We start from the raw sequence: 27,090 nt of genomic DNA on the forward strand, positions 1-27,090 counted from the left end.
TTAATGCTTTTCCTGTTTCTGTTTTTATTGGGAACCCTGAAGAGAAGGAACAGAGATGGACTGACCCCTGAAGACAATCCCTGGAGCGGAATCTGAGACGATCCCTGGAGTGGATGGCCAAGGGAGCATGGCGAAGCTCAGCAGACTAGCCCAAAGTCAAAGGCATTAGGGTTGTTCTGGAAATACAGGTTCAAGAAGCCCAGGAAAATGTTCTTGTCTATGAGGAGGGCACAGACGGTGGGGTCTTGCTTCATGGCTGCAATCCAGAGCCGCAGTGTCGGGGTGTGGTTCACACAGCTGCAAGGCAGGAAAGAAGGTCAGCACACCACGGGGAAGGCATGGGGAGAGGGGACACACATCACTACTGGACCAACAAGATAGGATGGGTTTATTGGGGGAAGACATGAGCCTGGCTTAGCTTATGAGGTGAGTGTGGTCATTTACTGGAGGAAGACCTAATCTGGGCACAGCTGTGTTGTGAGCTGTGGAAGTGGCTTCTAACCCACAGAGAAGTACTCATGGACAGATGGCTCTGGGGAAAGCCGAGTATCACTGTGGCCCAAGTTTGCACAGCAAACGTGCTTGGGGCAGTCTCAGATTTTACTTTGGTGGCCGGGGCTTTGAAAAAGATAAAAAGTGGTTTCCAAAGTATTTTTCAAATGATTAAAACAATCGCGAAACCGTGACATAATGGAGCTTACTGGGCCATTTCAGAGATGGATCAGGAAGTCTAGGTTTAGCATGGGTGGGGACCGTCCCATCCGCGGGCCATATAAAGCTTGTGATATCATTTGGTCCAGCCCTGCCAAGGCAACCACGGATAGGACTCAAAATTCAATAAATCTACAGCACTGATTGTTGTGTATGACCCACAAATGAGGTCACAAATACCCAGAAAAATGGTCCCCCAGCCCTGCCAAGGGTAGAAAGCAACCTGCTTGAGAGGAGTAGAGCAACGGGGGAGAAATCTAGGAGGTGAGGAATAAGTGTGCGAAGTTCAGCCTCAGCGTTCTGCCTGCAGAGGAGACACGTCTTTCTGTGTGAAGTGCTGATTACAGTCATCAGACACAGTGCAGTTCCTCTCCCCTCGGGGAAGGCTGGATGCAGACCTGAGTCCGCGTGTGGGTCCTGTGCCCACCGTGGGACTGGCACTGACACTCGTCCAGCTCCCGCCCTGGGCTCCGAGAGAACAGAGTGTGGGTTCCGCCCAGGGCCCTCCGCAGCTCTTGCTCCTGCTGCAAACATCCCTGCACTCCTGAGGGGTGCGGTGACCACCTTGTTTGCACGTTCCCACATCAAGCACACGCATTACTTTTCAAACAGCAGCATTCTTGCATCAGGTAAGATTGCTCAGGGAACCAAGAGGGGATTCAGGCACACGTGTCCCCTGGATGTGGCAGCAGACAAGGGTCAGACGCTGTGCCCAAGCCCCTCTGCCTGTGTCTGGCCAGGGAGGAGGACGGCAGGCTCTAACGCTCTGTGGGAAGTTGATGGACACTGGCTTTCGTCTGTAGTGACACAGGCAAAATGGGGATCCACACTTGGTGGTAGACAAGCCCAAGGAGGCGCGGCCCCATGGCTTGGAAACCTGAGCGCCTATCACATGCATCCTGCAACACGCTCCCAGCCGGGCCAGGGGCAACCGCTGGTCCTCAGCATGGCCCCAGGAATTGATGGCAGCAGGGTCCAGTGTCTTACTCTGCTATCCCATACACATCCAGCCGCTCAAACCAGGGCCAGAGCAGGTAGTCGATCATGGATATACAGTCGCCCCCGAAGAAGGTGGTGTTCTGGTAGTCAAGAATCTAAAAATGCAAACAGAGCAAGTGCAAGTTAGCTCACACCTCTGCCAGCACAAGGCACACGGAGACACTCAGCACAAATACCAAACAATCCCCAAAGAAAGAGCCCCGAGGCTTCCGTTCCCCTCCATTTGTTAGCAGCACGGTCTCTTCCCTTTCCCTAAGGTAGGAGCTGCCTCTTTTAGGGCCACACTCAGTCACCTCCCACACCCCTTCAACGAGAGCCACGGTGCGGTTCATCTGATTGGACAGCTGGGAAGATGAACCTAAATCGAGGCAGCCCCAGCCCCTGCTTAGCTTGGAACAGGCTCTTGTAAGTGTCCCTGCCCCCCCAGGGGGGGTGGTTAAGTTCGGTCCCTGGAGAGGGGAGGCTCTGCCCCGGGCAGGTGCAGCTGGGGAGCCCGGCCTGATGCTGAAGGGCAGCACTGGGAACCCTGCTTGTTGCAGCTGTGACCTACATTCTCCAGGATCCTCCTATCTACAACAGAGGATGGTGTAGGCTCTGTATATCTCAGCCTTTGACCTTATTTCTCAATCGGTTCAAAACTAAAACAGCAAAGAGCAGAGTTAGCCATGAACCCCCTCAAATCCCAACATGTCTTTCTACCCCACTTTCTTTATTGATTTGAGCTCTTTGAACTTCATATTGATCGCACCTGACATTATCAATCTTTTACATTAAAATAAAATTTCTCTTTCCTAAGTGGGACGAATCAATGCAGACAGATGAACTAGAAAGAAAGACAACTCCCAAAAAGTACCTAAAAACTTGAAAAGACAAAGGTGCTTAGCAGAAAACTGATGGGAAAAATTTTCCCAAAGACAAAAGTACAGTGCCTACCACCCAGTTAAGTCAAGTAAACTATGAACCCATTTTGACCTATATAATCCGTAACCAGCTAAGTACCTCCCAGGGGCAATAGGTCTTGGTTGCTGGGCCCAGGAGAGCCGTGGAAGTAACCTACATTGTCTGGAACCCATGGGTCAGAGGTTTATTGAGTGAACCTTTGGTTATTCTTGTGGGGTGCGAGGGGTACACGCAACCAGGACACGCTCAGACTGATCCTTCCCACTCTGCACCAGCTCGCTCCTGCGGCTGAGAGGTGGTCCGACTTACAGTTCAGAAGGTGAGCTCTGGAGCCAGCACACCTGCTCCTACGCTGGGCTTTACCTGTGCACCCAGGGTAACTTACACCTCCTCCTCCTTGCCTCAGTTTTCTCATTGCAATGGGGTGATGATGCCTGTACCCTCTTCAGAGGCCGTGGGAAGGAGTAGTATAATCATGCCCCAGAACCACTCTGGCCCAACTCAGCAAATGTGAGCACTCATGGCAGCTGACAATAGAGGACTCTGAAGGCCGCACCCTCAGACAGCAAATCCATCCCGACCAAGGATCAGTGAGCCTCTCCACACCCTCTTTCTCAGGGGGAGCAAGCCCTGTTGCCCCCAAGTCTAAGCCTTCCTAGTACCCAGTGTGGCAGAGATGAGTCTCTTCACTGTGGCCCTGAAAGTCTGTGGCATCATTTTGTTCTAAAACAGCAGAATCTGGACAATGGGGACCTATGACAGAGACTGTGCTCAGGATTGTATAAAAAAAAGATTGGGTTCAGAGGGGGAAAGGAACAAATCATCCAGATTTTAAATATTCCAAGAGGCTCTAGACATTGTTTTTGTTCAGGAATAGATCATAAAGATCCAAACCATTATCACGGACTTTGAAATGTGCACCTGTAGCCAGTTCCTAGGCCTCATGGCACAAATCAGGACCAAACCCAAACCCAAACCCAAACCAGTCGACTCCGGGACATCTGAGAAACTCTGCCTTACACAGCAGAGGCGTCTTCAGGAAAGCCCTTGTCACAATAAACCAGATACAGACATTCACAGAACCCATGCAGGTCCCTGGATAAAGTGGGTTAATCATGCTGAGCATAAGTAAGTACTTAATAATGGGTGTGGGCTTTGGACAGATTTCTAAAGCTTTCCATCTACTCAATGTAGCAGAGTGCCTTTAGATAGATAGGTGATGGACAGACTGATGGATGCTATCAGTCTTTATATAAACACCCATACAGTAATGCAAGCTTTATCAAGGTACTCAGCACAATAAAAAAAAAATCGAGATGGGCGCAGGACAAGAGGCTCCACCAGCCTCCACCAGCCCCTCAACCCCCAACACACAGGCACACAGACCCTCACACTTCCTCAGAGCCAGAGGTGACTCAGGGACACCCACAACAAAACAACCTGGGGTTCCTGCAGCAGCCACAGATTCTTGAGCCCCACCCCAGACAGGAATTTCTCCAACAATTTCACACAGGGCAAGTCTCAAAAATCCCTGATATCTTTGCATCAACTTGCACGAAGTGCGAACTCCTTCCCAGACACCTCCCTGTGACGCTGGAGAACACCCCGGCTAGGCCTCCTTCCATGGAGGCGTGGAAGTCTTTAGGATCCCCCACAGGCACGCTCCCACCTGTGCAAACCCGTACCTCTCACACATGTAAAGTTACTTTTCCTCCCAGAGTCCTGAAACAGCAGGACTGAAGGGTCCCTGAGCAAATCGAGTGAGACCTCCTCATTCCATCTCTGCCCTGTGCTATCCTTGTCACACAAGGGATTGGATGTGCAGGGTAAAAGATGTGTGCAATAACATATTACTTAGGAAAAATAATAAAATGCTGGGAAAACAAAAGCTGGAACAGAAAGTCAAAACCAAGAAGGAACATGGCTTTAGGGCATCAGGCCATGGGTACTGCAGTTCCTTAAATCAAGCTTTGCATTTGACTCGAGTTTCCTGGCAGACCATGTGAAGAGGAAAACACTCCAGTGAGCTGCTCTTGTCTCCCATATGGAAGCACAGAGGACCCTCGCGTTCCACCAGGAGGAACGCAGCCATGAGGAGGGGACTCACAGGGTCTAGAATGCCAGAACTAAGACAAAAACACCATTGTCCTTCCCAGACTAGCGTCAACCTTCACGTCATTCAACTTCAAATATGTGTTTACGAGAACTCTAATCACAGCACTTTCCTCACATCTCCTGGGAATTCTTTGCCGATTCTGCAAATTCAAGTAACAGCAGAAAGCTTGGAAGCAGTGAGCCAGTGAGCTGTGCAGCCTTCCTCTCTGTACCGAGGACAGGCCCAGCTCAGAGCTGCCCTGTGAGAAGAAATCCCACACACGCAGCCCTGCCACCATGAACGAGCCTGTCAAATTCTCTCCTGCTCCACGGGGGAGCAGGCCTCCGGCAACTTCACTTAAGAGTTCTGTTCTGTTCTCAGTTTAAACCGAGGCCCTTGCACTGACAGCCAGCTTTTCTCGGAAACAAATGTTAGGCTAGAGCCAGGGTAAAATACACAGATAGTCTTCCCTTCCAATGTCTTATCTTCCCTAAGTGTCTTATCCAAAATAGAATGAGAAGCTGCTATCTGATCTCAATCCATCAGCAATGGTCATGTTACCATCTCTGCCGTTTGATTTTTTATTTATTTAAGAAACAGAGAGAGCTCCCATCTGTGGGTTCACTCCCAAAATTCCCACAAGGAAGCCAGGAGTAGGGAACTCAATCCGGGGCTCCCGTGTAAGTGACAAGGACATGAGCCATCACTTGCTGCCTCCCAAGATGTGCCCCAGCCGGCAGCTGGAACCGGAAGCAGTGCCAGGACTTGAACCCAGGCACTCTGATAGGGATGCAAGCAACCCCAGTGGTACTTTAACCCCATGCCAAACGCCGCCGGTGAGGGCGTGAACACATCTTCAGCTGCCAATCAGAGTCAAAGAGGCCTCTTTAGGGCCCTCAACAGCAGGGCGCCCTCCATGGTAGGCACGGTAGCTTCCAGACATGGAAAATGCCTTGCCCTTTAGAATCCTGGATATTTTACCTGAGATGTAAGGGTGTTTGGTGTTCTGGAATGTTAGAAAAATCTATCTTAGAATTAGTTTCCTTAGTTCACTGAAAAATAAGACTACGGAACAGCCTCAAGGAGGGCTGGGGTGTGAGTAACAGACGCTAGGGGCTGGGACTGCAGGGTGGACCAGGGTGCCCCGTTTCCACCCAAGGCCTCTCAGGCTCCTCTCAGGCTCACACAGACAGCGAAAGGCAGCCTTTTGCAGTATGCCCTGCACGCAGGGCTCCCCCTGGTGGCCTGCAGTGGCAAGGCAAAGGGGCTGCGGCTGGCCCAGTACTTCAGAACAAAAGGAAAAAAGAAAGGTGTAAGGTCTTTATGATAGACGCACGATCCTAAAGAGAAGCAAATCCTAGACTTCTTGAAACTGGGCAGCCAAAAATGCCCAGGTTAAGGTCTCAATAATTGAGCTTAAGACTGTGAAATGGCCACCTACGTTCAACACCCTCAGTTACACCTTGCCAGGGACCCCCAGCACCAGTGTGGCAGTCTCCAGAGGATGCGGCAGCCCTTGCTACCAGAGGAGGAAGAACACTTGTTTTTCTCTTAATGTAAATAGCTCAGAAGAAGCAGGCGCAGGGCTGGCGCTGTGGCATAGCGGGTTAAGCTGCCACCTGCAGTGCCGGCATCCAATATGGCCGCCAGTTCGAGTCCCGGCTGCTCCACTTCCGATCCAGCTCTCTGCTATAGCCTGGGAAAGCAGTGGAAAATGACCCAAGTCCTTGGTCCCTTTCCCCCACATGGGAGACCCAGAAAACGCTCCTGGCTCCTGGCTTCAGATCAGCACAGCTCCAGCCGTTGCAGCCAACTGGGGAGTAAACCAGTGGATGGAAGACCTCTCTCTCTCTCTGCTTCTCTGTAACTGCCATTCAAATAAATAAATAAATCTTTAAAAAAAAAAAAAGCAGGTGCCCCTTCATCTCCATCCCCCAAAATGACACACAAAGCCACCAGCCAGTACATCAGTAATACAATGCAGGCTCTTACCCAGAGCAGCAGCAAGGCAATCCTTTGAGTTAATAAAAGTACGGGTTCTCCAGATTTCAGGTCCCTGCTACACTGATACAGCTGGAGCTGAGCTAATGGCATGAAGAACTGATGCCCTGAAAGCCAGGACAACCCTAGGGTAAGTCCCAGGCACCTCCAGGAAGAAGCCCAGAAGCGGGATCTGTGGCTGAACACACCCCTCTGCCGTCTGGGAACTGGGAGCCAGCTTCTCTTGTGCAGATTCAGAACACAATTTTTCAGCGTTTGGGGATGAAGGTCCACCCAGAAAATTCTAAGCTGGAATTCTTCTAACGGGCTTCCTTCATTCTGTAATGAATTTAGCAAGTTCATGAATGGGGAGAGGACTTTGTAAGCATAAGATCAGTGGAGGAGATCACAACAGGAAAGGCTCATAGCACAGGATTTTAAAATGGTATACTTCTACGTGTTCTTCCCCCCAAAAAGGAGCTAATTTAAAATTGAAGACCAAAAGAAACAAAATTACGCTTTTAAGTAGTCAAATATCTGGGGTGGGCACAGTGGTTATCCACTGAGTATCCACTTTGCCTGGGAAGTGAAAGGAGCTCACGAAAGCCTACACACGTATGATTCCCTTCATACAAAATGTGCACACTGAGGAAATGCACGCAGTCAGAAAGCAGAGGGTTGGGAAGAAATGGGAAATGGCTTTCTGATACAAATGTTTGGAAATTCACCAGTGGTGATGGCTGCACAACTGTGAGTTACCAAAGTCCACTGCACTGTACACTGGAAAGAGGTGAGCTTTATAGTTCTATGGAATAAATCTCAAAAAAGCTGTTATTTCAGCCGGCGCCGCGGATCACTAGGCTAATCCTCCGCCTGCGGCGCCGGCACACCGGGTTCTAGTCCTGGTTGGGGCACCAGATTCGGTCCCAGTTGCTCATCTTCCAGGCCAGCTCTCTGCTGTGGCCCGGGAGTGCAGTGGAGGATGGCTCAAGTGCGTGGGCCCTGCACCCCATGGGAAACCAGGAGGAAGCACCTGGCTCCTGGCTTTGGATCGGTATTATTGTGCCGGCCGCAGCACGTCATTTGGGGGGTGAACCAATGGAAGGAAGACCTTTCTCTCTGTCTCTCTCACTGTCTAATTCTGCCTGTCAAAAAAAGAAAGAAAAAAAAAGCTGTTATTTCAAATAGAGTGTGGCAATGACTTTAGATTGGAGACACGTTGACGCAATTGAAAGCAAGTAAGTTTGGCTTGTAAATAGCTTGCTGTAAACAGAAGGCTACAGAAAATTGTTTTCAGTGAAGAATTATCCAGGTACAAACTTTGTTTCCTTTCTATCTTGGTGAACTCATAGGAGAAATGAACAATCTGTAATTCCATTACTGAAGATAATAAAAATTAAAGAAGAACAACAGAAAAAAACTTTTACAATACAATCTAATTGGGCTAGCATGTCATTTTATGCAAAGAAGAAACGACAAATTAAAAATTAAGACTACAAGGTAGGGTCCAGCGCTGTGGCATAGTGGGTTAAGCCAGCATCCCATATGGGCTCCCGTTAGAGTTCTGGCTGCTCCAGTTTCAATCCAGCTCCCTGCTGTGGCCTGGGAGGGCAGTGGAAGATGGCCCAGGAGCTTGGGCCCCTGCACCCACGTGGGAAACCTGGAAGAAGCTCCTGGCTCCTGGCTTGGGATCAGCCTAGCTCCAGCCATTGTGGCCATTTGGGGAGTAAACCAGTGGATGGAAGATCTCTTTCTCTCTCTGTGCCTCTGCCTCTGCCTCTCTGTTATTCTGCCTTTCAAATAAATAAATAAATCTTTAAAAAGCAAACTAAAAAAAGACTACAAGGCAAGCATTTGGTGGACGAGATGCTGGGCCAGGGCACCTGCACCACATAGCAGAGTGGATTCAACTCATGGCTCTGCTCCCGATTCCAGCCTCCTGCTAATGTGCACCCTGGGAGGCAGTGGTGATGGCTCAAGTAGTTGGGTCCTGACACTCATGTAGGAGACCTGGACTGAGTTCCTGGCTCCTGGCTTCCCCCTGGGGCAGCCAGCCCTGGCCCCTGTAGGCATTTGGAAAGTGAACCAAGAGATGGGAAATCTCTCTGTTTCCCTCCATCCCTTTCAAGTAAATAAATAACACAAATTGAAAAAACTTGCCTAGAAGTGAAATGTAGAACCAAGAACGCATTTAACTATAGAAGCTCCTGAGTGATGCAAATTCAGCCTCAAGCCAACTGCTAACACAGAAGGCGTGCAATCACATCCAGCAATGTGGGATTCGCACATGGAAACGCAGAGTAAAGCAGGTCAATGAACTCACGCAGCAAAAGCACAGAGCAGCCTGTGGCCACCAAGAGTGAAGGCTTCAGTTTCTGGGCAGGCCTCATCTCTCAGTGCTGCCTCGGGATTCTTTATGTCATGTCTCCTCGCTCTCCTTTATGAACTCAATGATGACTGTGACGGGACCAGCATCGCCAGAACACAAAACCAATTCACAAGCACAGGAACACTGAATCAGAGCAAAAATCAAAGAGCACGCAAGACATCAAACCAAATTTCATTGTTCACTGCACAGAGCCTTCATCTGACCAGTTCCACTGTGAAAACATTTTGGATGAAGGCACTGGCAAAAAATAAATAAATAAATAAATAAATAAAGAACAACAACAACAACAAAAAGAGCCACAGAAAGATCCTGCCACATTCAGAACCACCAAGAGAAAACACACCTGGCTCTAGCGCTATTTTAGAACAGAAAAGCCAATTGCAGCATTAAAAAAAGAACAAAGGTGGCTGGCATCGTGGCTCAATAGGCTAATCCTGTGCCTTGTGGTGCCGGCACACCGGGTTCTAGTCCCGGTCGGGGCACCGGATTCTGTCCCGGTTGCCCCTCTTCCAGGCCAGCTCTCTGCTGTGGCCCGGGAAGGCAGTGGAGGATGACCCAAGTGCTTGGGCCCTGCACCCGCATGGGAGACCAGGAGAAGCACCTGGCTCCTGCCTTCGGATCAGTGCGATGCGCCCGCCACAGCAGCCATTGGGAGGTGAACCAACGGCAAAAGGAAGACCTTTCTCTCTGTCTCTCTCTCTCTCACTGTCCACTCTGCCTGTCAAAAAAAAAAAAAAAAAAAAAGAACAAAGGTAATGTCTGTGTGCAGTTTAGAGTAATGATTCAGCAACGCATAAAAATGTTTGAAGGCAGATTTAAAACGTGATTAGACTAGGGCAACCCAATGGTTTTAAAACTCACGCCGCTGTCCAGGAAAGCAAGCGGGCAGGCTGCTGGTCTGATCATAAAAGCAGCACTAAAATACCTCAGAAATAGTAGAGAGCAAGGTGGTTACACCATAAGCACAATAAATCTTCAATTTTGATGAAACTGGAAATTCTAGAGAAAAAAAGTTTCAAAGTCAAATAGGGCATTATTTTTAAAAAAATAGGGGGGACAGTTAAAGTTCAAGCCTTCAAAAGGTAAACTAATCTTTTTGAGTGGCATTAACCATGGCAGACACCACACTGAAATCTTGACTTATCACTCAGAGACCATGTGTATTTAATGGAGTCTTAGTTCACACAAAATTCTTATTATACAAAACCATGCAAAAGAGTTGCATATGTCAGGGGGTCATTGCTATTAGAATTATTCTGCCAAGTTTTAATTTTGATAGAATCTCGAGTTAGTATATTCATATTAAGAGAAATAAATCCAAAAAAAAAAAGAGAGAAAAATAAATCAAGTAATTAGTCCACTGGTCATGGGTTGCAGACTCTGACACTGCCTACATTGCAGTCAGAATCGTTGCTAACATTCTGGGAGACAATAACCAGGCTCACACCTGTTGTGACAATGCTGAACACTCAGAGGTCCTTAACTAGCCTGGGGGAAAGCCTCCTCCACCTGGGCTGGGAAGCGGCACCTGTCCCCAGAGCTCTGTACTGAAGCTCCCTACTGTACTCCAGCTGGCCAACCGCCTGCCTCTCTTCCCATCTTGGAGCTTCGATGGACCACACTGCTGGCTTCCAAGTCGGCTTTGGTGGGAGTACTGCGACCCATGAAATCAGCAAATGCTACTAATCACAACTTTTCCTTTTTCAGAGAGAGTTGACTGCTTAACATTTATAATTGCACCCCTGATTGTATCCCTGATCCCTGTGGGTAGAGCTCTTGGCCATTCCCTAGGTCTAATGTAAGCCGTGCGTTCCTCTCCTAGGTTCTGGCTCCACATGATGACCCATCAGCACCTCAAAGTCAACAGGGATCAGCCCTTGAACTCCTGCTCAGTGCAAAGTGTCACAGTTATGGGCCACAGACCCAGCACCCACCACCTCCCAGCACTCCTACCTCTCCACCAGCCCCCGGCTCATCTTAGTTCCTGACAATCTCCCCCAACCAAATGCCCTCTGCAGCCCTCCTTAGGGTGATTCTTTGTGTCCCTCCCATCCCTCTGTCGGCCTCTTCCTGCCCCACACTGTTACTGGGCTGAGCAGGTGATAAGGCTGGGCGCAAACCACTCTCCTGCCTGCTGGCTTTGGTCACACCCCATCAACTTTGGCAGAGAACACAAACTCCTCGGCACACTGGATGAAGCACATAGTGTCCAATTCTGGTCTACCCTGGCCTCTAACTCATCCTCAGAGAGGCAGTACAGGCATCATCCACCCTCAATCTCCACGAGCCCCTGTTGTGCAGGTCTCCAGCCTGGCACTCAACACACTGAGGTTTATATTTTATTTAGTTATAAATATTTCAGAGACAGAGACACAGAGAGATCTTCCATCTGCTGGTTTATCCCCAAATGCCTGCAACAGCCAGGGTTGGGCCAGGCTGTAACCAGGAGCCAGAAACTCACTCCAGGTCTCCCACACTGGTGGCAAGGACCCACATACTCGAGCCATCATTTGCTTGCCTCCTAGGGTGCAAACTGAAAAGGAGCCTAGGCTCAGAAACAGAGCAAGGACTCAAACCCAGCCTCTCCAACATGGCGTCTCAAGCAGGGTCTACAAAGCTGCAGAGAGATCTTCCCTCATGGGGTTTAAGCGGCTTTATCAGTCCATCTCCTCCTCTAGGCTTGGAGCCCTTGAAGTTCTTTGATTTTTGTTGTCTTGATACCTAGAATACAGAGCCTGCCTGGAGAGGACACTTGGATGTGCAAAGTAGCACCAGTTCCATTTCCCTGGAAAGGCTGCTGCAAGGATTAAGTGAGATGGTGCAGGCCAAGTAGCCACAGTGCAAGGCATGGCACCGAGTACCAGTCCACTTGCCCTAACTGACTCAGAACTGTGCCTCCTCCGTACTAGTCCATGCTTCCTTAGCAATCTGCCCATCACTCAGATGCAGGGTGGGAGGGGGACTGATCCAAACGTGTTGCCAATTATCCTTGAATTCAAAGAATTGCTAGTTTCCCAGCTTCCTGCCCTCACAGGGGATTTTTCATCTGTGAGAAAGCAGCCTGTTCAGTTGCTTAAGGACATTAAAAAAAAAAAAGATTAAAAGACTTTAAAAATTCCTTATTCATAAGCGTTCATAAAAGCAGCAGTCCCCTGCGCTCCCCAAAGGCTGTTTCATTAGCTGTTTTGTTAAACACGTCGGTTAAAGGCAGTACTGGTCTGGAGGAAGGGCATCTGTCCCCATCTACCAGGCCACCCCTCGCCCAGGGGGTCTAGAATCCAGGAAGCCAAGCCTAAGATCCAAGACTCCTTCCCGCACATCACGCTGCCTTCCCAGTGCCTTCTCACGGTCACAGCCCTGGGACAAAACATTCCGTACACTTGACCATTCATCATCTGTAAATACTGCAACTGTTCAAATCTAAGGCAGCAACTGAAGTGTAAATAAGCCCAATCTGCTTCCACTTGATAAAGGTCAAATGGAACACTATTAATAACCAGCCTCCCTTTAAGAAGTTAAAAATAGCATTCTCTGGCTGCCAACAGAGGGACAACCCACCCATAAAGGGAATTCATCAATTTCTGAGACAAAGATAAAGGAAGTTCAGGAACCACCTCCCATATTATTCTAGAAGGAAGGGATAAGAAGCTCCAGTGCTGGCAGGCCAATGAGAGACTGCTCCTTGTCCACCACCTGAATTTGCTTCCTCAATTACAGGATCCTGATTTTATCTGAACTAAATTTCTTTGCCTCCCCTGATACAGCTACAACCCTGCACATTAAGTTCTGGCCAATGAGATACCAGTAGTCATGGATTAGGGTTTTGGAAAAGCCCTTTTAGGGAAGCATCCCATTTGCCATCTGCTTGCTTTCTCTTCTCCTATCCAGAGCCTGGAACCTGGGTGTAACGGCTGCCGTTTTGGCAGCTATCTTGTCATTTTGGGGACGAAAGCATTACATTACTGAGGACAGGGCTGAGAAAGAGAATGAGCCCCAGTCCCTGTTAAGCTCACAAAGAAGCCATCAAGACAGGCCTGAATTGCCTACCTCTGGCATTTTAGCATGAGAGAACAAGCCCTTATCAGACGCATTTATAGCAGTTAGGTTCCTTTTACTAGCAGCCGAACACAACCCCAGCCAGTACAGATCATGCTTCTCGGGCAGAAGCTACAGAAGCCAGGCAGAGACACTCAGGGGACTGAGTGACCAGGAGAGAGCAAGCCATTCAGGGCATCTCCTCCCCAGCTCCCCGGCAGGTTTTCGAGGAGAGCTCCAGGGCAGGTCGTGGAGGGCACGCATCCACAAGCTATAATCCAACGACCCAAAGCTGGACTTAGCAAAGCCTGGCGGAAAGAATAAGCCCTTGAGAGCAGGTGTCAGAGGGACCAGACTAGGTGGCCCTGCATGGCCTCCTTCACTGCGCCTGACCTGAAGGGAGGGGCCCCTGTGTGTACCTCTTCCAAGTTGCAGAATTCCTGACGCAGGGCTGTCTTCAGATCGCTGCATTCCCTCCCACATCTCAAGGCCACCAGACACTCCTTAGTTAGATGTGGGACCTAATCAGAGGACACAGGGTCTTAGTGGAGAACACCATGCTTCTGCTCTGCGTAAAAATGCAGCAAAGCTCTTCAGTGCCAATGAAAAAGGCCCAAACCCACAAACAGAGCAGTCCCTGCTCCCTGCAAAGGCTGCCCCGGTCATCTCTGTGCTTCCAAAATCCCCTCCTCACAGCACCCTGGAGAACAAGGTGCTCTCACAGGGCTTCTCCCGTGCTCCTTCCTTGACCAGCTGTTGTGCATTCTTGTGTGTATGTGTATGTGTGTGTGTGTGGGGGGGGGGTACTTAAGCTCTCTAAGCCTCAGTGTTCTCATGTGAAAAATGGATACAGTCACAATGCCCAGCCGAAAGGGGAGAGGCGGGATTCAGTTAGTTAACCTCTGTAGAGCGCCTAGGACAGGGCTTGGCAACTCCTAAGCTGCTTAATAGATGCCAGCCATTAATCTCATTGAGTTATTTTTCTTTCTTTTCAACGGGAACTACATTAGCAGTTCTCCATCTCTTTTTCTCCCATCTTCAACAGCTGCCTCCTTTCCTGTATCACTCACATTTCCTGGCGCTCTGGCCCCACACCATGGGCAGTCCCCTTTTCTGCATAATCTTCTCACTCCAATATATCTCGCCTGAAGCATGGGAGCGCCAGGCTGCAGTTCTTTCAATCCTCCTACTGCAAGTCACCTGATCATTCCCGTTCCTCCCCAGCATGCTAGCTGAATTCAATGCAGTTAATTAAGTCTTGCAGTTTTACTATCAGAGGGCATACTCTAATTGCACCCAACTTGTTCTGCTGAGACTCACATGATAATACAACGAAATAGCGTCAGTGAAGGTTGGGGAAGACACACAACGCGAAAGCGAGGGGGCGGCCTTGTACCATTCACTGTACCTTACAGAACAGCTCCAGCAACATCTTTTGTCGAGCTCGTTCGTAAGGGTCGTACGGAAACAGCTTCCTTCCCGGATACGCGTCGTCCAGGTACTCACAGGCGATGACCGATTCATAGATCAGTTGACACTGGCTGTTCTCCAAGACTGGAATTTGGCCGTAAGGATGCTTTGTGTAGTACCATTCAGGCTTGTTTTTCAGGTTAATGTTGATAACTTCGTGTCTTGAAAAGCCAAGGGGAAACAAGAAAACAAAAATGAGGCATGTATGTGGGCAGAGGCAGAAGGGATCCGTTTATAAATTTAAAATTTGCAATTATAGTAGGCTCTTTTGTTTGTTTTGAAATCATGCAACCTCCTTGTGTTTGTTGCTGCACTGACAGACTTGGTGGTTTTCCATCCCTTATCTTGTTCGCCCCTCAGGATTCCCCACAAGGCAGGTGTACTTTATAGGAAATAAGGCCAAGAAGCAGTTGAATCTTAGCCCCAGACCTCTTGCTAAGTAGCAGACAGGATCAGAGCCTGGCAGACTGACCCAGAGCTGGCTCTTAACCATGCCAATCAAGAGTTTAATATATTTTAAAGCTTGGAAATCCAAATCTGGTATGTGCAGGTCACAACAGAATTTGGTAAAAGCTAACAGGGAAGAGCATGAGTTCTAGCACCAAAGTGGACAGTGTAGCTGGTGACCTTAGCAAGCCCCTCCCGACTCTGCGCTCAGTGTTCTTATTATTGAATGGGGATCACAGTTGTATTCATCTCTTGGCATCATTGTGGTGATCAAATTAGTGAATCTGTAGAAGACATTTAGAACAGTGCCTAATGCACAGCACATAATAACTTTGGAATTCTTATTCATTATTAGAGGTTGAAGCCATAAAGTTACCAGACACACACACATGTGTGTTTTAAGAGATTAATGGAGGGGCCAGCACTGTGGCACAGTAGGTGAATCCATATGGGCATCGGTTCTAGTTCCCGCTGCTCCTCTTCCAATCCACCTCTCTGCTATGGCCTGGGAAAGCAGTCTAAGATGGCCTAACCACTTGGGCCCCTGCACCTGCATGGGAGACCTGGAAGAAGCTCCTGGCTCCTGGCTTTGATTTGGCTCAGCTGCAGCCATTGTAGCCATTTGGGGAGTAGACAAGTGGATGGAATTCTTTTCTCTCTTGTTTCTCCTTTTCGCTGTCTGTAACTCTGCCTCTCAGATAAATCAATAAAATCTTTAAAAACAGAGAGGTTAATGGAAACAAATGGGTACATCCTTTGCTCAGTCTATTTTCCTTGAACCCCAAAGCAGTGGTTCTCAACCAGGGGTGGATTTTTCTCTTCTCTCCAAGGAACATGCAGCAATGTCTGGAGACTTTTTTTTTTTTTGGTAACCACGATTACATGGGGAGAGGGGAGGAAGGCTCTGCTGCCATCTAAGGGAGGGGGGGAGGGTGAGGCCAGGCATGTTGCTGAATACAAGGGATCTTCAAAAAGTTCAGGGAAAATACATGTGATGGAAAATATCTGCATGGATTTCAAAAATATTTTGTATCAAAATAAACTTTACCTTTTAATTCCATTTTCCATGAACTTTATGAGTTCCTATCATACCAACAATGCACAGGATAGCCCCCTTCCTTCTCCCTAAGATTTATCTGGCCCAAAATGCCAAGGTTGAAAAAATCATGCCCTAAAGCAATATTTACATTGGTTTCTAGGCTGCCGATTTGTCACCAAATGATCAAAACATAAAGTTACTGTTTACCCTTGGAAAAAAAAAGATGACCTTAGGGCCAATGAGATTTGAGCAAAAGAGAAGAATCTGGAAATAGATGCCAAGTACACTTAAAAAGGCAGAATTCCATAATGTTGCTATTTTGATCTCTGTTTCTGATGTGAATCTGAAACTCTGAAGCCACCCTGACAATGAACTCTCCAAGTCAGAGGTCAAAGGGCATGGAGTGACACAGCCTCACCCTTTCCCTCGGAGCTCAGCCACATAATGTAGTTCACCTGGCAGCAGAGTTGCAGGAGCCAGTCCTGCAAAATTCCTTCTGCAAGGGTATCTACCCATTTTTTCAGGTCTGTTAAAGCCTTCAGGCACTTCTTGACAGCAGCTCCATCTCTCTCTCTGTTTGGAATGACTTGTTCATTCAGTCAACAAATATTTTTTGAGCACCTACAATATGCCAGGCTTTCTCCTAGCCTGTGGATAAGTCAGGCAAAGGCCCTACCCAACAAGAACACACATATTTGGTAGTGAGAGAGTAATGCATGGGGGAAAGATGAATGAACAACTCAGAAATGCTGGATGCAGCAAATGTAATGACAGAAGAGAACAAAGTTGACCTGAGGGCCTCCGGCCTCCAAGGAGCAGCTAGGGAGGCCTCAGTAGCCTTGGCCGTGCACTTGCTGAACAAACCTTACAGGAGAGAACCAGGTCATAAGCTCGTACCTGCGTTGTGTGAAAAAGTTTCCCGCATGGACACAACTCTGGAGAGAGATTTGCTTTCAGGAGGCCTCCAAAACCCCTACCCAGCCCGTGCTCACCGTTCCGGACTAGCCCCAGCCTGGAACCTGTTTCTCACCTTATGCCTTTGGCCTTGAGGACGAGGCGTGTTCTATGCGAGTAGGGGCAGAACCTCATGCTGTAGATGCGGATCAGGCCCTCAGGGACCGGCCCTGGAGGGCAGCTTCCTGCAGCGCATGGGGTGAGGTGCAGAGAAACAGAGGCCGGTTAGTCGGGTGGGGAGAGGAGCCCCCTCCGCGCCCCAGGATGCTAGGGATTGGGGATAGGAGACAGGCACTGTGTGAGTCTCAGGGAGGAGACCTGCACGAGGCTTTCCTGCACGGGAGCCCTTGCGCCCCACTCTGTGCCCAGCCGGCGGTCCCTGCTCCAGAGTGAAGTCTCCAGGGTTGGGAGCACTTACCTTTCCCCAGGGTTCTGGTCGCATCCTTAGACATGGCCTCCAGATGTCTGCACGGCACTCCAAGCTCACAGTAGCGGCCGCAGGATCCGGGATCGGCTGCGCTCTGGCGCCCCTTCTGTCCCAAATTCAATGTATGACCGATTGGCTGGGAAGCAGGGAGGTGATCTGGGGCAGGATCTGGGGCAACTTGACCCCTGGGGATCGTGGCCCCAGTTTCAGATGCCCAATAGGAGGGGTGGACACAAAGACAACCCAAAATCGGACGTGTGGCCCCAAGAACCCAGGAAGAACGGGGAAAACTCCAACACTGCATTTAGGGGACCATAATGATGGATGAGGTTAATGCTGTCTCCTTCCCTTCCAAGCCCTCCTTCTTGCATCACAAATAAGACAGTCGGCCACAACCTGTGTATGACTATAGATTTTTGCTTTTGCTTTTCAAAGCAATCCAACCATTTTCATGCTATAGCACATAGGGAGGGAGGAAAAAGTTACTGGTGTTGAGAACTTGATCCCTGATTCAAGGAGTGGGCATCGCCTTCAATTTTGTGCCCTACACACACCTCACTTGCCTCACTCTAGCCCTGGCCCACTTTATGAGGCTTTACACAAGCTCTGCAAAACTGGTGGTGAATAAGAACGAGAGACCAGGGGCTACGACTGATTTGTGAGTTTTTCCCACATCCCAGTCTAAATTTCTGAGGCAACTATGGTTGCTCAGGACACAGTGCCACTACCTCGATGATACAGGGCCACGTGCACAGCTCCTCTGTCTACTTGAAGTCAAGGAGGTAGCTGGCCTTGGCCCTGACACTGATAAGCTGAGTTTCTGATTTTCAACAGGAGGCAAAAGAATTCCTTTAACTTTCCAGGAGTGAGCTGATGTGGGAATTGCTTGTGCATCCATTTTATGACACTGACAGGTCGCAAAGGGAGGACAAGTACCATGTGTCCCGTTCACAGTGACTAAAGTATTTCCATGGGCTTCCTTATTTGATTCCTGCTTAGCTAAGCAGTTACTATTATTCCTATTTTGCAAAATGGAAAACAGCTTCAGAAAAAAGAAATTATTTGCCCCAATTTTCTAGCTAGTAAGCTTGAAGAACTTTTAAAGTCCAAAGATGAACTCACAGTCTTGACCTGCAAAGTTGGTCTAAGAGTGTGGACAGGAAACAATGTTAGGTCCATGAAAGGACTGCATGCAATGCTGCTCACCAAATGTTAGCTGATTCTAAATATATTTTTTTAAAACAATAGAACCTAGTCATGAGGTTTATGCATGGGCAGCTTCCGGCCTTTTGAATTCCAACATATCCAGAATGCTGATTCATACTGTGAACATCTTTCCCACTTCCGAAAAGAATCTTTGAAAAATCTTTAGAGGGGCTGGCACTGTGGCACAGCGGGTTAAAGCCCTGGCCTGAAGTGCCGGCATCCCATATGCGCACCGGTTCTAGTCCTGGCTGCTCCTCTTCCGATCCAGCTCTCTGCTATGGCAAATCAGTGGAAAGATAGGAAAGCAGTGAAAGATGGCCCAAGTCCTTGTGCCCCTGTACCCACATCGGAGACCAGGAAGAAGCTCCTGGCTCCTGGCTTCAGATCGATGCAGTTCCAGCCATTGCAGCTATCAAGGGAGTGAACCAGCAGATGGAAGACCTCTCTCTCTCTCTCTGTCTCTACCTCTCTCTGTAACTCTTTCAAATAAATAAAAAATAAATCTTAAAAATAATAAATTTTTTAAAAAAGAAAAACCTTTAGAAAGTGACTGAACTACATTTTATTTCTAAATCTTTCCGTGATTTCATGAGAGATAAACTTAGATAATAACACAGCACATGTTGTTGCATTCTAATTAATGAATGCCAGAAATGTTTCCACAAATGTTCTCTGAAAAAAATACAGATGTCAGCAAGAAATCTTATGTTAGAAAATACAAATTGATGGGGCCAGTGCTGTGGCATAGTGGGTAAAGCCACCACCTGAGGTGCTGACAACCCATATGGGTGCCAGTTCAAGACCTGGCTGCTCCACTTCTGATCCAGCTCTCTGCTATGGCCTAGGAAAGCAGTGGAAGATGGCCCAAGTCCTTGGGCCCCTGCATCCACATGAGAGACCTGGAAAAAGCTCCTTGCTCCTGGCTTCAGATTGGCACAGCTCTGGCTGTTGCAGCCAACTGGGGAGTGAACCAGCAGATGGAAGACCTCCCTCTCCCTCTCCCTCTCCCTCTCCCTCTCCCTCTCTCTCTCTGCCTCTCCTTCTCTCTCTTTGTAACTTTGACTTTCAAATAAATAAATACATCTTTTAAAAAATTAAAAAAATAAACTTCTTAGAAAATACAAATTGATTTCTGATCCCTTTTCATTTCTGGAGATAATAGAATAAACACTATTCTAGAGCTAATTTAGTTCAGGGAGGACAAAGTGGGTGTTAGAACAGAAGCCAGGGTCATAATCATGTCATGTTAGAAGTCCTGGTGGGTAAGGACTGAGCAGAAAAATATATCCCTCCCACCAAGAAAACAGAGTTCAGGTAGCTGAAAAAAAAATACACGCATATTCTGAAAGTTAGATCATAAAAGCAATGCAGAGATCTACAAATGAAATTATTGCTAACATATACTTGGTACATTATATGCATTAACCCATTTAGTCCTTAAAATGGTCCTATAAATATTCCATTATTATCTCATTTTTAAAAATGACTAAATTGAGGCTAACAAGGTTTAACATCTGTCAAAAATGTTCATACTAAGCATTAGAGTGAACATATAGATAGGATTAAGTGTTAAAGTGATCATATAGATAGGATCAAATTCTGGTAATAGTAATAGAATTAAAAAGGAGAGAATGTTCACACATGGGAAACAGTCCACACAGCATACTTATAGAATGGCAATCGCTATAATACTCTGACCTCAGAATCAGCCCTTTAGGCTTCCTGGTCTAGCTGAAAAGGCTGTGAGAGCATTTCAGGCATGGAAAGCCAAGACATTGTGGCAAAAAATGTTCTACATGAACAATCTCTGTGAGTGAGACCCCAGCGGAAAGAAGTAGACATCAAAGAAGGATGTATTTTTCTGTAAAAGGAGAGAATTTGCACTCTGCTTATGGCCTTGTCTAAATATTGACAGAGTTTGTGGATTCAAAAGGCTTCCATAAGACGCGGCAGCTCATGTCAAGAGCCTTAAGTGGTCATACAAAAGAGTGTTAATTGGGACAACTTGACCCAGTAAGAGGGGTGGACACAAAGATAACCCAAAATCGGACGTGTGGCCCCAAGAATCCAGGAAGAACGGGGAAAACTCCAACATTGCATTTAGGGGACCATAATGATGGATGAGGTTAATGCTGTCTCCTTCCCTTCCAAGCCCTCCCTCTTGCATCACAAATAAGACTGTCGGCCACAACCTGTGTATGAGTATAGATTTTTGCTTTTGCTTTTCAAAGCAATCCAACCATTTTCATGCTATAGCACATAGGGAGGGAAAAGTTACGGTGCTGTGGCTCACTTGGCTAATCCTCTGCCTACGGCGCTGGCACCCCAGGTTCTAGTCCTGGTTGGGGCGCTGGGTACGAGTCCCGGTTGCTCCTCTTCCAGTCCAGCTCTCTGCTGTGGCCCAGAAGGGCAGTGGAGGATGACCCAAGTGCTTGGGCCCCTGCACCTGTATGGGAGACCAGGAGAAAGCACCCGGCTCCTGGCTTCGGATCGGCACAGCGCCGGCCGTAGCAGCCATTAGGGGAGTGAACCAATGGAAGGAAGACCTTTCTTGCTCTCTCTCTCTCTCTCTCTCTCTTTCTCTCTCTCATTAACTCTGCCTGTCAAAAAAAAAAAAAAAAAGAGTGTTAATTGTTAAATTAACAACAGGAGTCACTGTGCACTAACTCCCCATGCAGGACCTCTGTCCTCAATGAGTTATGAGAGTTAACTGTAAAACTAGTTCTCAAACAGTTTGTGTGTGTGCGTGTGTGTACAAATTGTTGAAACCTTTACTTAGTATAGAGTTGGTCTTCTGTGTACAAAGTTAATTGAAAATGACTCTTACTGAAGAATGGGACTGGCAAGGGGAGAGGGAGGAGGAGGAGGGATAGTTGTATGGGTGGGAAGGTGGGTATGGTGGGAAAAATAACTATATTCCTAAAGTTATATTTATGAAATGTGTATTCCTTAAAAAATAAATGAATAAATGTAAAAAAAAAGCCTCGCAACAGTAGGTAGAAAAGGGGGGATTAGGAACCCTGAAAGGGAGGCTCCAAGGGCAACATCCTCAACCAGTACCTTAGTCCATACCAGATGCAGTGGACTCAGCTGCCAGCAAAATTATTTCTAGATAGTAAATATTTTAGGTCTTTAGGGCCATCTGGTCTCAACTACTCAACTCTACCCTCATGAAGTAAAAATGGCCATAGATAATATATAAATGAATGGATGTGGCTCCATCCCAATGAAACTTCATATGTGGATGCTGAATCTGCATTTCATATATTTTTAATAACCTTTACTGCTACAGTAGTTTTAGGGTCATATGAAAATTAAGATGATACAGAAATTTCCCATATTTCCCTGCCCACCCCACCCATGCATAGCCTCTCCCACTATCAACATCCCTACCAGAGTGCTACACTTATTGCAATGGATGAAACTATATTTACATGTTCACCCAAAGTCCACTGTTTACAGTAGGCCTCCCTTGGTGAATTTCACATAACTTTCACACCATAAATTATGATTCTTACTCTTTTTAGCCATTAAAAATGTAAAAAAAATTATTAGTTCTTGGACTATACAAAGATCAGCAGTTATGGGCCAGTGCTGTGGTATAGGTGGGTTAAGCCTTCACCTGTGATACCAGCATCCTATATGGGTGCCAGTTCAAGTCCCAGCTACTCCACTTCCCATCCAGCTCCCCTCTGATGGCCTGAGAAAGCAGTAGAAAATGGCCCAAGTGCTTGGCTCCTGCACCCAAATGGGAGATCCAGAAGAAGCTCCTGGCTCCTGGCTTTGGATTGGCCCAGCTCTAGGTGTTGCGGCCATTTGGGGAATGAGGCAGTGTGTGGACGACCCCCCCCCCCCGCGCCGCCATGCTTCTGCCTCTCTGAAACTCTGCCTTTCAAATAAATCATCTTTAAAAAAAATCAGCAGTTGGCTGGATTAGCCCAATTGTCTTAGCTTGCTCAACTTTGGTCTCTATTACAATGAATTTATAGCAGCCCAACAGGGAATTCCACCTGTAAATGAGAAAGTTCTACTATCCCAGGAGAGGACACATTTCCAAGTTGTTTTTTTCTCCTCATCTCCATCTTTTAAAGGAAACCAATTCTGAGAGTTGGAAAATACTTATTAAAAGTATGCACCAGGGTTCTTCAAAATGCTTACAGAAAATGCATGTTATAAAAAATTGTGCAAAACATGCATGCACCAAATACACTTTTAATCCCATTTTCCATGTATGTGGGAAGTCAAATTCCTAAATGCAAGTCTATGCGATATAGTCGGGGAGAAAAGAGCAGGGGGCTGAAAACTGTTCTTCCTCTGAAGGGAAGCAACAGAGCGTTGAGATGCTCAAACCAGACTCTGGAGCCAGAAGGGCTGACCTGAGACCTGGCTTTGGCACTTAGGCAAGTTACGTAACCTCTTTGACTTTCCCCTTCCTCACCCGTAAAAAGAGAACGTGAACAGCACCATAGGTTTGCTCAGAGTATGGAATGACACGGTGCAGGGCGTCATCAGTGTGAGAGCTCAGTGTACTCCAAAAGTAATGACAAACACGAGTGAATAAGAACACATGCTTAACAGCATAGTGCATTAGTTTCACATCCATAAAGGGAAAACGTACAGCAATTCAGCTTTGCCAAGCAGGTTGGAATTAAAATGCAACCCACAGTACTTACTGGGCCAGTTTAACGCCAATCAAATGGGATGAAAGCCACATTTCAGTAATGTGCTTCTAATCTTACCACTGAACACCACAGCTTCCCTAGAAAGATTTTAATTATAACGTTTCAGCTAATTCCCACTTCCTTTTTAAAACCCAAGAGGTACCTCTGTGAAATCCTCATTTTAAACGTTCCTTCTGTTATTTTTTCATGTTTATTCCTCTAATACTAACACAAGTACAAAACAAGATGTAATATGGCCATATTAAACCCACTCTGAATTGGCTTCCAGCCATATGAAATATAATCAGTTGTTTGGAAATGGGGCGACCTTTGGTGAAGGGTAATGAATGACTTAAGCCTTCTAGGAAAGAATGCCACCCTGAAACTATTTTTTTCACTCTATTTACATCAGTCTGTTTTGAGAAGAAGAAATGGGATTTACATTTTGTAATTTTTCAAAACTTTTTTGTCATGCCAGTTTGTAATAGTGGCAGAAACTAGAGAACATTCCTCTTAATATTTTATTTCACGTGATAGGAAGAGAGAGAGAGAGAGCAAGAGCGAGAATGAGAGAGAGCACGTGCCTCTCATTTTCTGGCTGAGTCCCCAGATATCCACAATGGCCCTAGGCCAGGCCAAAGCCAGGAACCAAGAGCAGGGAACTCAATCCAGGTCATCCACAGGAGTGCCAGGGATCCAGGCTCTGCATTAGCAGGAAACCGGAGTCAGGAGCCGGAGTTGGGTATGGGATCCGGCACTCCAATAACACAGGCATCCCTAACCACTAAGCCAAACGTTGGCCTCCTCTTAATATTCTGGAAGCCTAATCTACATGGAAGATTAGATTACTGGATATTCTACTTTCATTCACTAAGTTCAAAGAGTGAGAGAAGAGAAGGAAAAGGCTCCACCCTCAAAAGTAACTGTACTCAGGACCTGTTCTAGGAAGTGAGGATCACAGGGAATGCTCTGTTCTAAGGAACAGAGCAAGGGAGATTGCTAAAGCTGTCAGCAGAGGAACTTCATCTGCCCACCGGGGAAAGCCAGATCAAAGGAGATGTTCTTTTTAAGTACTTGATTTTGCATTCCTGGCCCCATTTCCCTTTACAACTTGAAGAATCAGAGAAGAAAAAAAAAAACTGATACATTTGAATAAACAAAGGCGAATTTTCAAGACTCTGAACTCAGTAAAGTCAAGTATTTGTAAAATCAAAGAGAACACACTGAGCGTGGAAAAGGAACATCAACACCTCCTGTTAAATCCCAGGCCTAGGGACCCGGAGTGGTGGTCTAGCAGGATAAGCCGCCAGCTCCAGGCCCAGCTGCTGACTTCTGATCTGGCTCCCAGCTAATGCACCTAGGAAAGCAGCAGCAGTTGGCCCATCCACCCACGTGGGAGACTCAGCTGGTGTTCCAGGCTCCTGGCTTTTGTCTGGCTCAGCCCCAGCTGATAACCAGCAGAGATGGAGGATTTTCTCTCTTCCTTTCTCTCTGTAACTCTTGCCTTTCAAGTAAATACTTAAAAAAAAAAAAAAAATCCCAGGTGTAACAGGAGTGTGGTTTCTTGGTATCCTAGGGGGACTGGTTCTAGGACTCCCAAGGATACCAAACTCTTCAGATACTCAAAACTCTTAGATAAAATGGTGTAATATTTGCATATGACCTACACATATGCTCACATATACTTTAAATCATCTCTAGATTACTTCTAATACATACTATAATGTAAATGCCACGAGGAAGTATGCATGTTTAGGACAGGCGCCATTCTGTTTTTTCAAACATGATCGCTCCCAGATTGTCTGAATCACAGGACATAGGACCTGCCCACAGGGATTCGGATTTAGTATTCTCTCCTGGCCCAACTGCTAAGTGCCAAGTTATTGAGGATAAAGGAGGCTTGGGCTGAGTTCAGGCTGGACTTGAAGCCCCTGTTTGGCCTTAACCAGCTGGGTGACCCTGGGCAAATGACAATGTTCTATGTCCTGGATTCTTATCCGTAATCCAGAGTTCACAGTGTCAATACATTTTGTAGTTTGGGAGGTTTTACTTGGACACCGGATGAATTGTATTTAATGCTCAGCATGGGTCTCTTACCCAGCAAGCATTCAACCTTAGTTATCACTATTTTTATTATTATTTAAGGTTTGCACGGCCCTCAGACAGGACACTCCCCGTGCGTTCAACGCCCTGACATGTGCTGGAGCATAACTAGTGGCGGCCCTTGCACTGGGCTGGTATTCGCCTACCTCCGGACAAATCACACAAGAAAGAACCACTTCAGTGACCGACATCCGGCTTAAAAGCCTGTTTGTTTTTCCTAGATTATTGTCCCGGTACTTTTTTTAATATTAAATTATTCGATGAATATTAAGTGCTAGGCAAAATTAAACTCTGGCAATCCTATTCCGGGCCCCGAAACTCGTGGAAATTCCCCAAACCAGAATTGACCTCAACCCCTCTTCCCGTCAAATACAACGTAGGCCGGACCGACCCACCCGGTGGAAGTGAAAGCAGAGACGCCCCCGAGAGACCTCCGGGCGCCCGACCGACCGAACCGGATGGAGAGCAGCGGCGGCAGCTTGGGGAGGCGGGGCCCAGGCGGGGCACGCCCCTTCCTACGCGGTTCCCTACCCGCCAACTAGCCGCGGCGCCCGTCGCGGCAGCCAATCCTCGAAGCTTTTGGATGTGTCAGACAAGCCGTGCGGAGCTGAGCCAATAGACGGCCGCGTTACGTGTTCCTGCTGGCGCGGGAGGGAGCGGATTATTGTTGTTGGCTTTAGTGCTTTGGCTCCCGGCTCCGCTTCCGACTGAAAATGCGCCGGGAGCCACCGTCCCGGCAAGCGGACGGCGGCAGAGATGGGCCCGCCAGCAGGCCGAGCGTTGGCGGCAGCCGACGGTGAGCCGCAGGAGGCCGTTTGTGAAGTCAACCGGTTTCCGGCTGCCTCAGGGTGCCGCCCTCATCGCCTGCATCACTACGGGGCGGGGGTCTCCCCTAGCAGACCCCGCGCGCCCACCCAGACTCGCTGACTCAGAAGTGCGGCGGTGAGACGCAGGTGGTTGTTAGGCACCCCAAAGTTTAAGAATCGATGATTCAGAAGTTTTCCTCACTGGAACCTTGACAATAAGTACAGAAAAAGCAGACTGTTACAGGGGGCGGGGGGTCAACAGCCCCCTAATTCTGAGGTTAAGACCAGTGCCCTGGGCATGTTCTCCAGATCTTTCTGGGGCATCTTAAGGCCTCTCTGCCTCAGGACCTTGGCTGCATCGTCTGTGGTATGAAAGGATGGTCCCGGGACCCACCTCCTCAAGATTAAAATTAAACAGAAGCCCAGTGGGCTGTGGAGTTGTATGGCAGATGGCATTATTGCATCTCGGGGATAGAAACTCTTGCTCATCCAGCCTGTATGACTGGCGGGGCCTTGACTAATTATATACATGGGCCGCCTCCTGTGTGGCCAGCATGGGATTTGGAAGGAACGATGTGGAGGGGCTGAAGCCTAGAGACCACCCAGAGACGGAGCTTCCAGCTGATGTGCCTCTGGCCTGAGGTGGTAACAACGGGAATGAGAGGGAGGGAAGTTAAGTTGATGGTGGAAAAAATGAGGCATTGAAAGTTTCGCAATTCAGAAACCGTGAGACAAGACCCTTGAGAAGGCATCCCTTGACATGCCAACAGGTGTCTAGGTGGAAATGTCCTGGGAGAGGTTAGAAATCCAGACTGAACTTTAGAGTAGATGGTTTGGGGGCTTCAGCATAGACTGTGAAGAAAGCTTC

The 27,090-nt window shown here is 47.7% G+C and overlaps 1 protein-coding gene across 6 annotated transcripts; it reads right to left on the bottom strand.

Moving 5' to 3' along the window:
- LOC100339842 (glutathione S-transferase omega-2) lies at positions 1–25,922 on the bottom strand. Of its 6 annotated transcripts, none has more exons than XM_008270483.5 (7): positions 25,812–25,922; positions 17,438–17,552; positions 17,096–17,204; positions 14,518–14,740; positions 13,529–13,630; positions 1,699–1,805; positions 1–297 (listed from the first exon to the last, which is right to left on the bottom strand). In XM_008270483.5, the coding sequence occupies exons 2-7, from the start codon at positions 17,469–17,471 to the stop codon at positions 138–140; spliced, it is 735 nt and encodes a 244-aa protein (XP_008268705.1). In that variant the 5' UTR covers positions 17,472–17,552; positions 25,812–25,922; the 3' UTR covers positions 1–137. The 6 variants fall into 6 exon arrangements, 5 of the variants coding, with proteins under 5 accessions (XP_008268705.1, XP_008268706.1, XP_089170476.1 ...); XM_008270484.5 differs by having other exon boundaries at positions 17,438–17,549; positions 25,812–25,912; XM_089314350.1 differs by lacking the exon at positions 13,529–13,630.
- Positions 25,923–27,090: the final 1,168 nt, after the last annotated feature.

Source organism: Oryctolagus cuniculus, chromosome 15, assembly GCF_051225735.1.
Source record: "Oryctolagus cuniculus isolate XC-2025 breed Fujian yellow rabbit chromosome 15, ASM5122573v1, whole genome shotgun sequence".
NCBI classification, from domain to species: Eukaryota; Metazoa; Chordata; class Mammalia; order Lagomorpha; family Leporidae; genus Oryctolagus; species Oryctolagus cuniculus.

Coding starts and splice junctions, on each gene's coding strand:
- LOC100339842 (XM_008270483.5), bottom strand. CDS start 17,471: ATGTCTAAGGATGCGACCAGAACCCTGGGGAAAG. Junction 17,205..17,437: donor GACCAGAACCCTGGGGAAAG/GTAAGTGCTCCC, acceptor CATGCGCTGCAG/GAAGCTGCCCTCCAGGGCCG. Junction 14,741..17,095: donor CTCAAGGCCAAAGGCATAAG/GTGAGAAACAGG, acceptor TGGCTTTTCAAG/ACACGAAGTTATCAACATTA.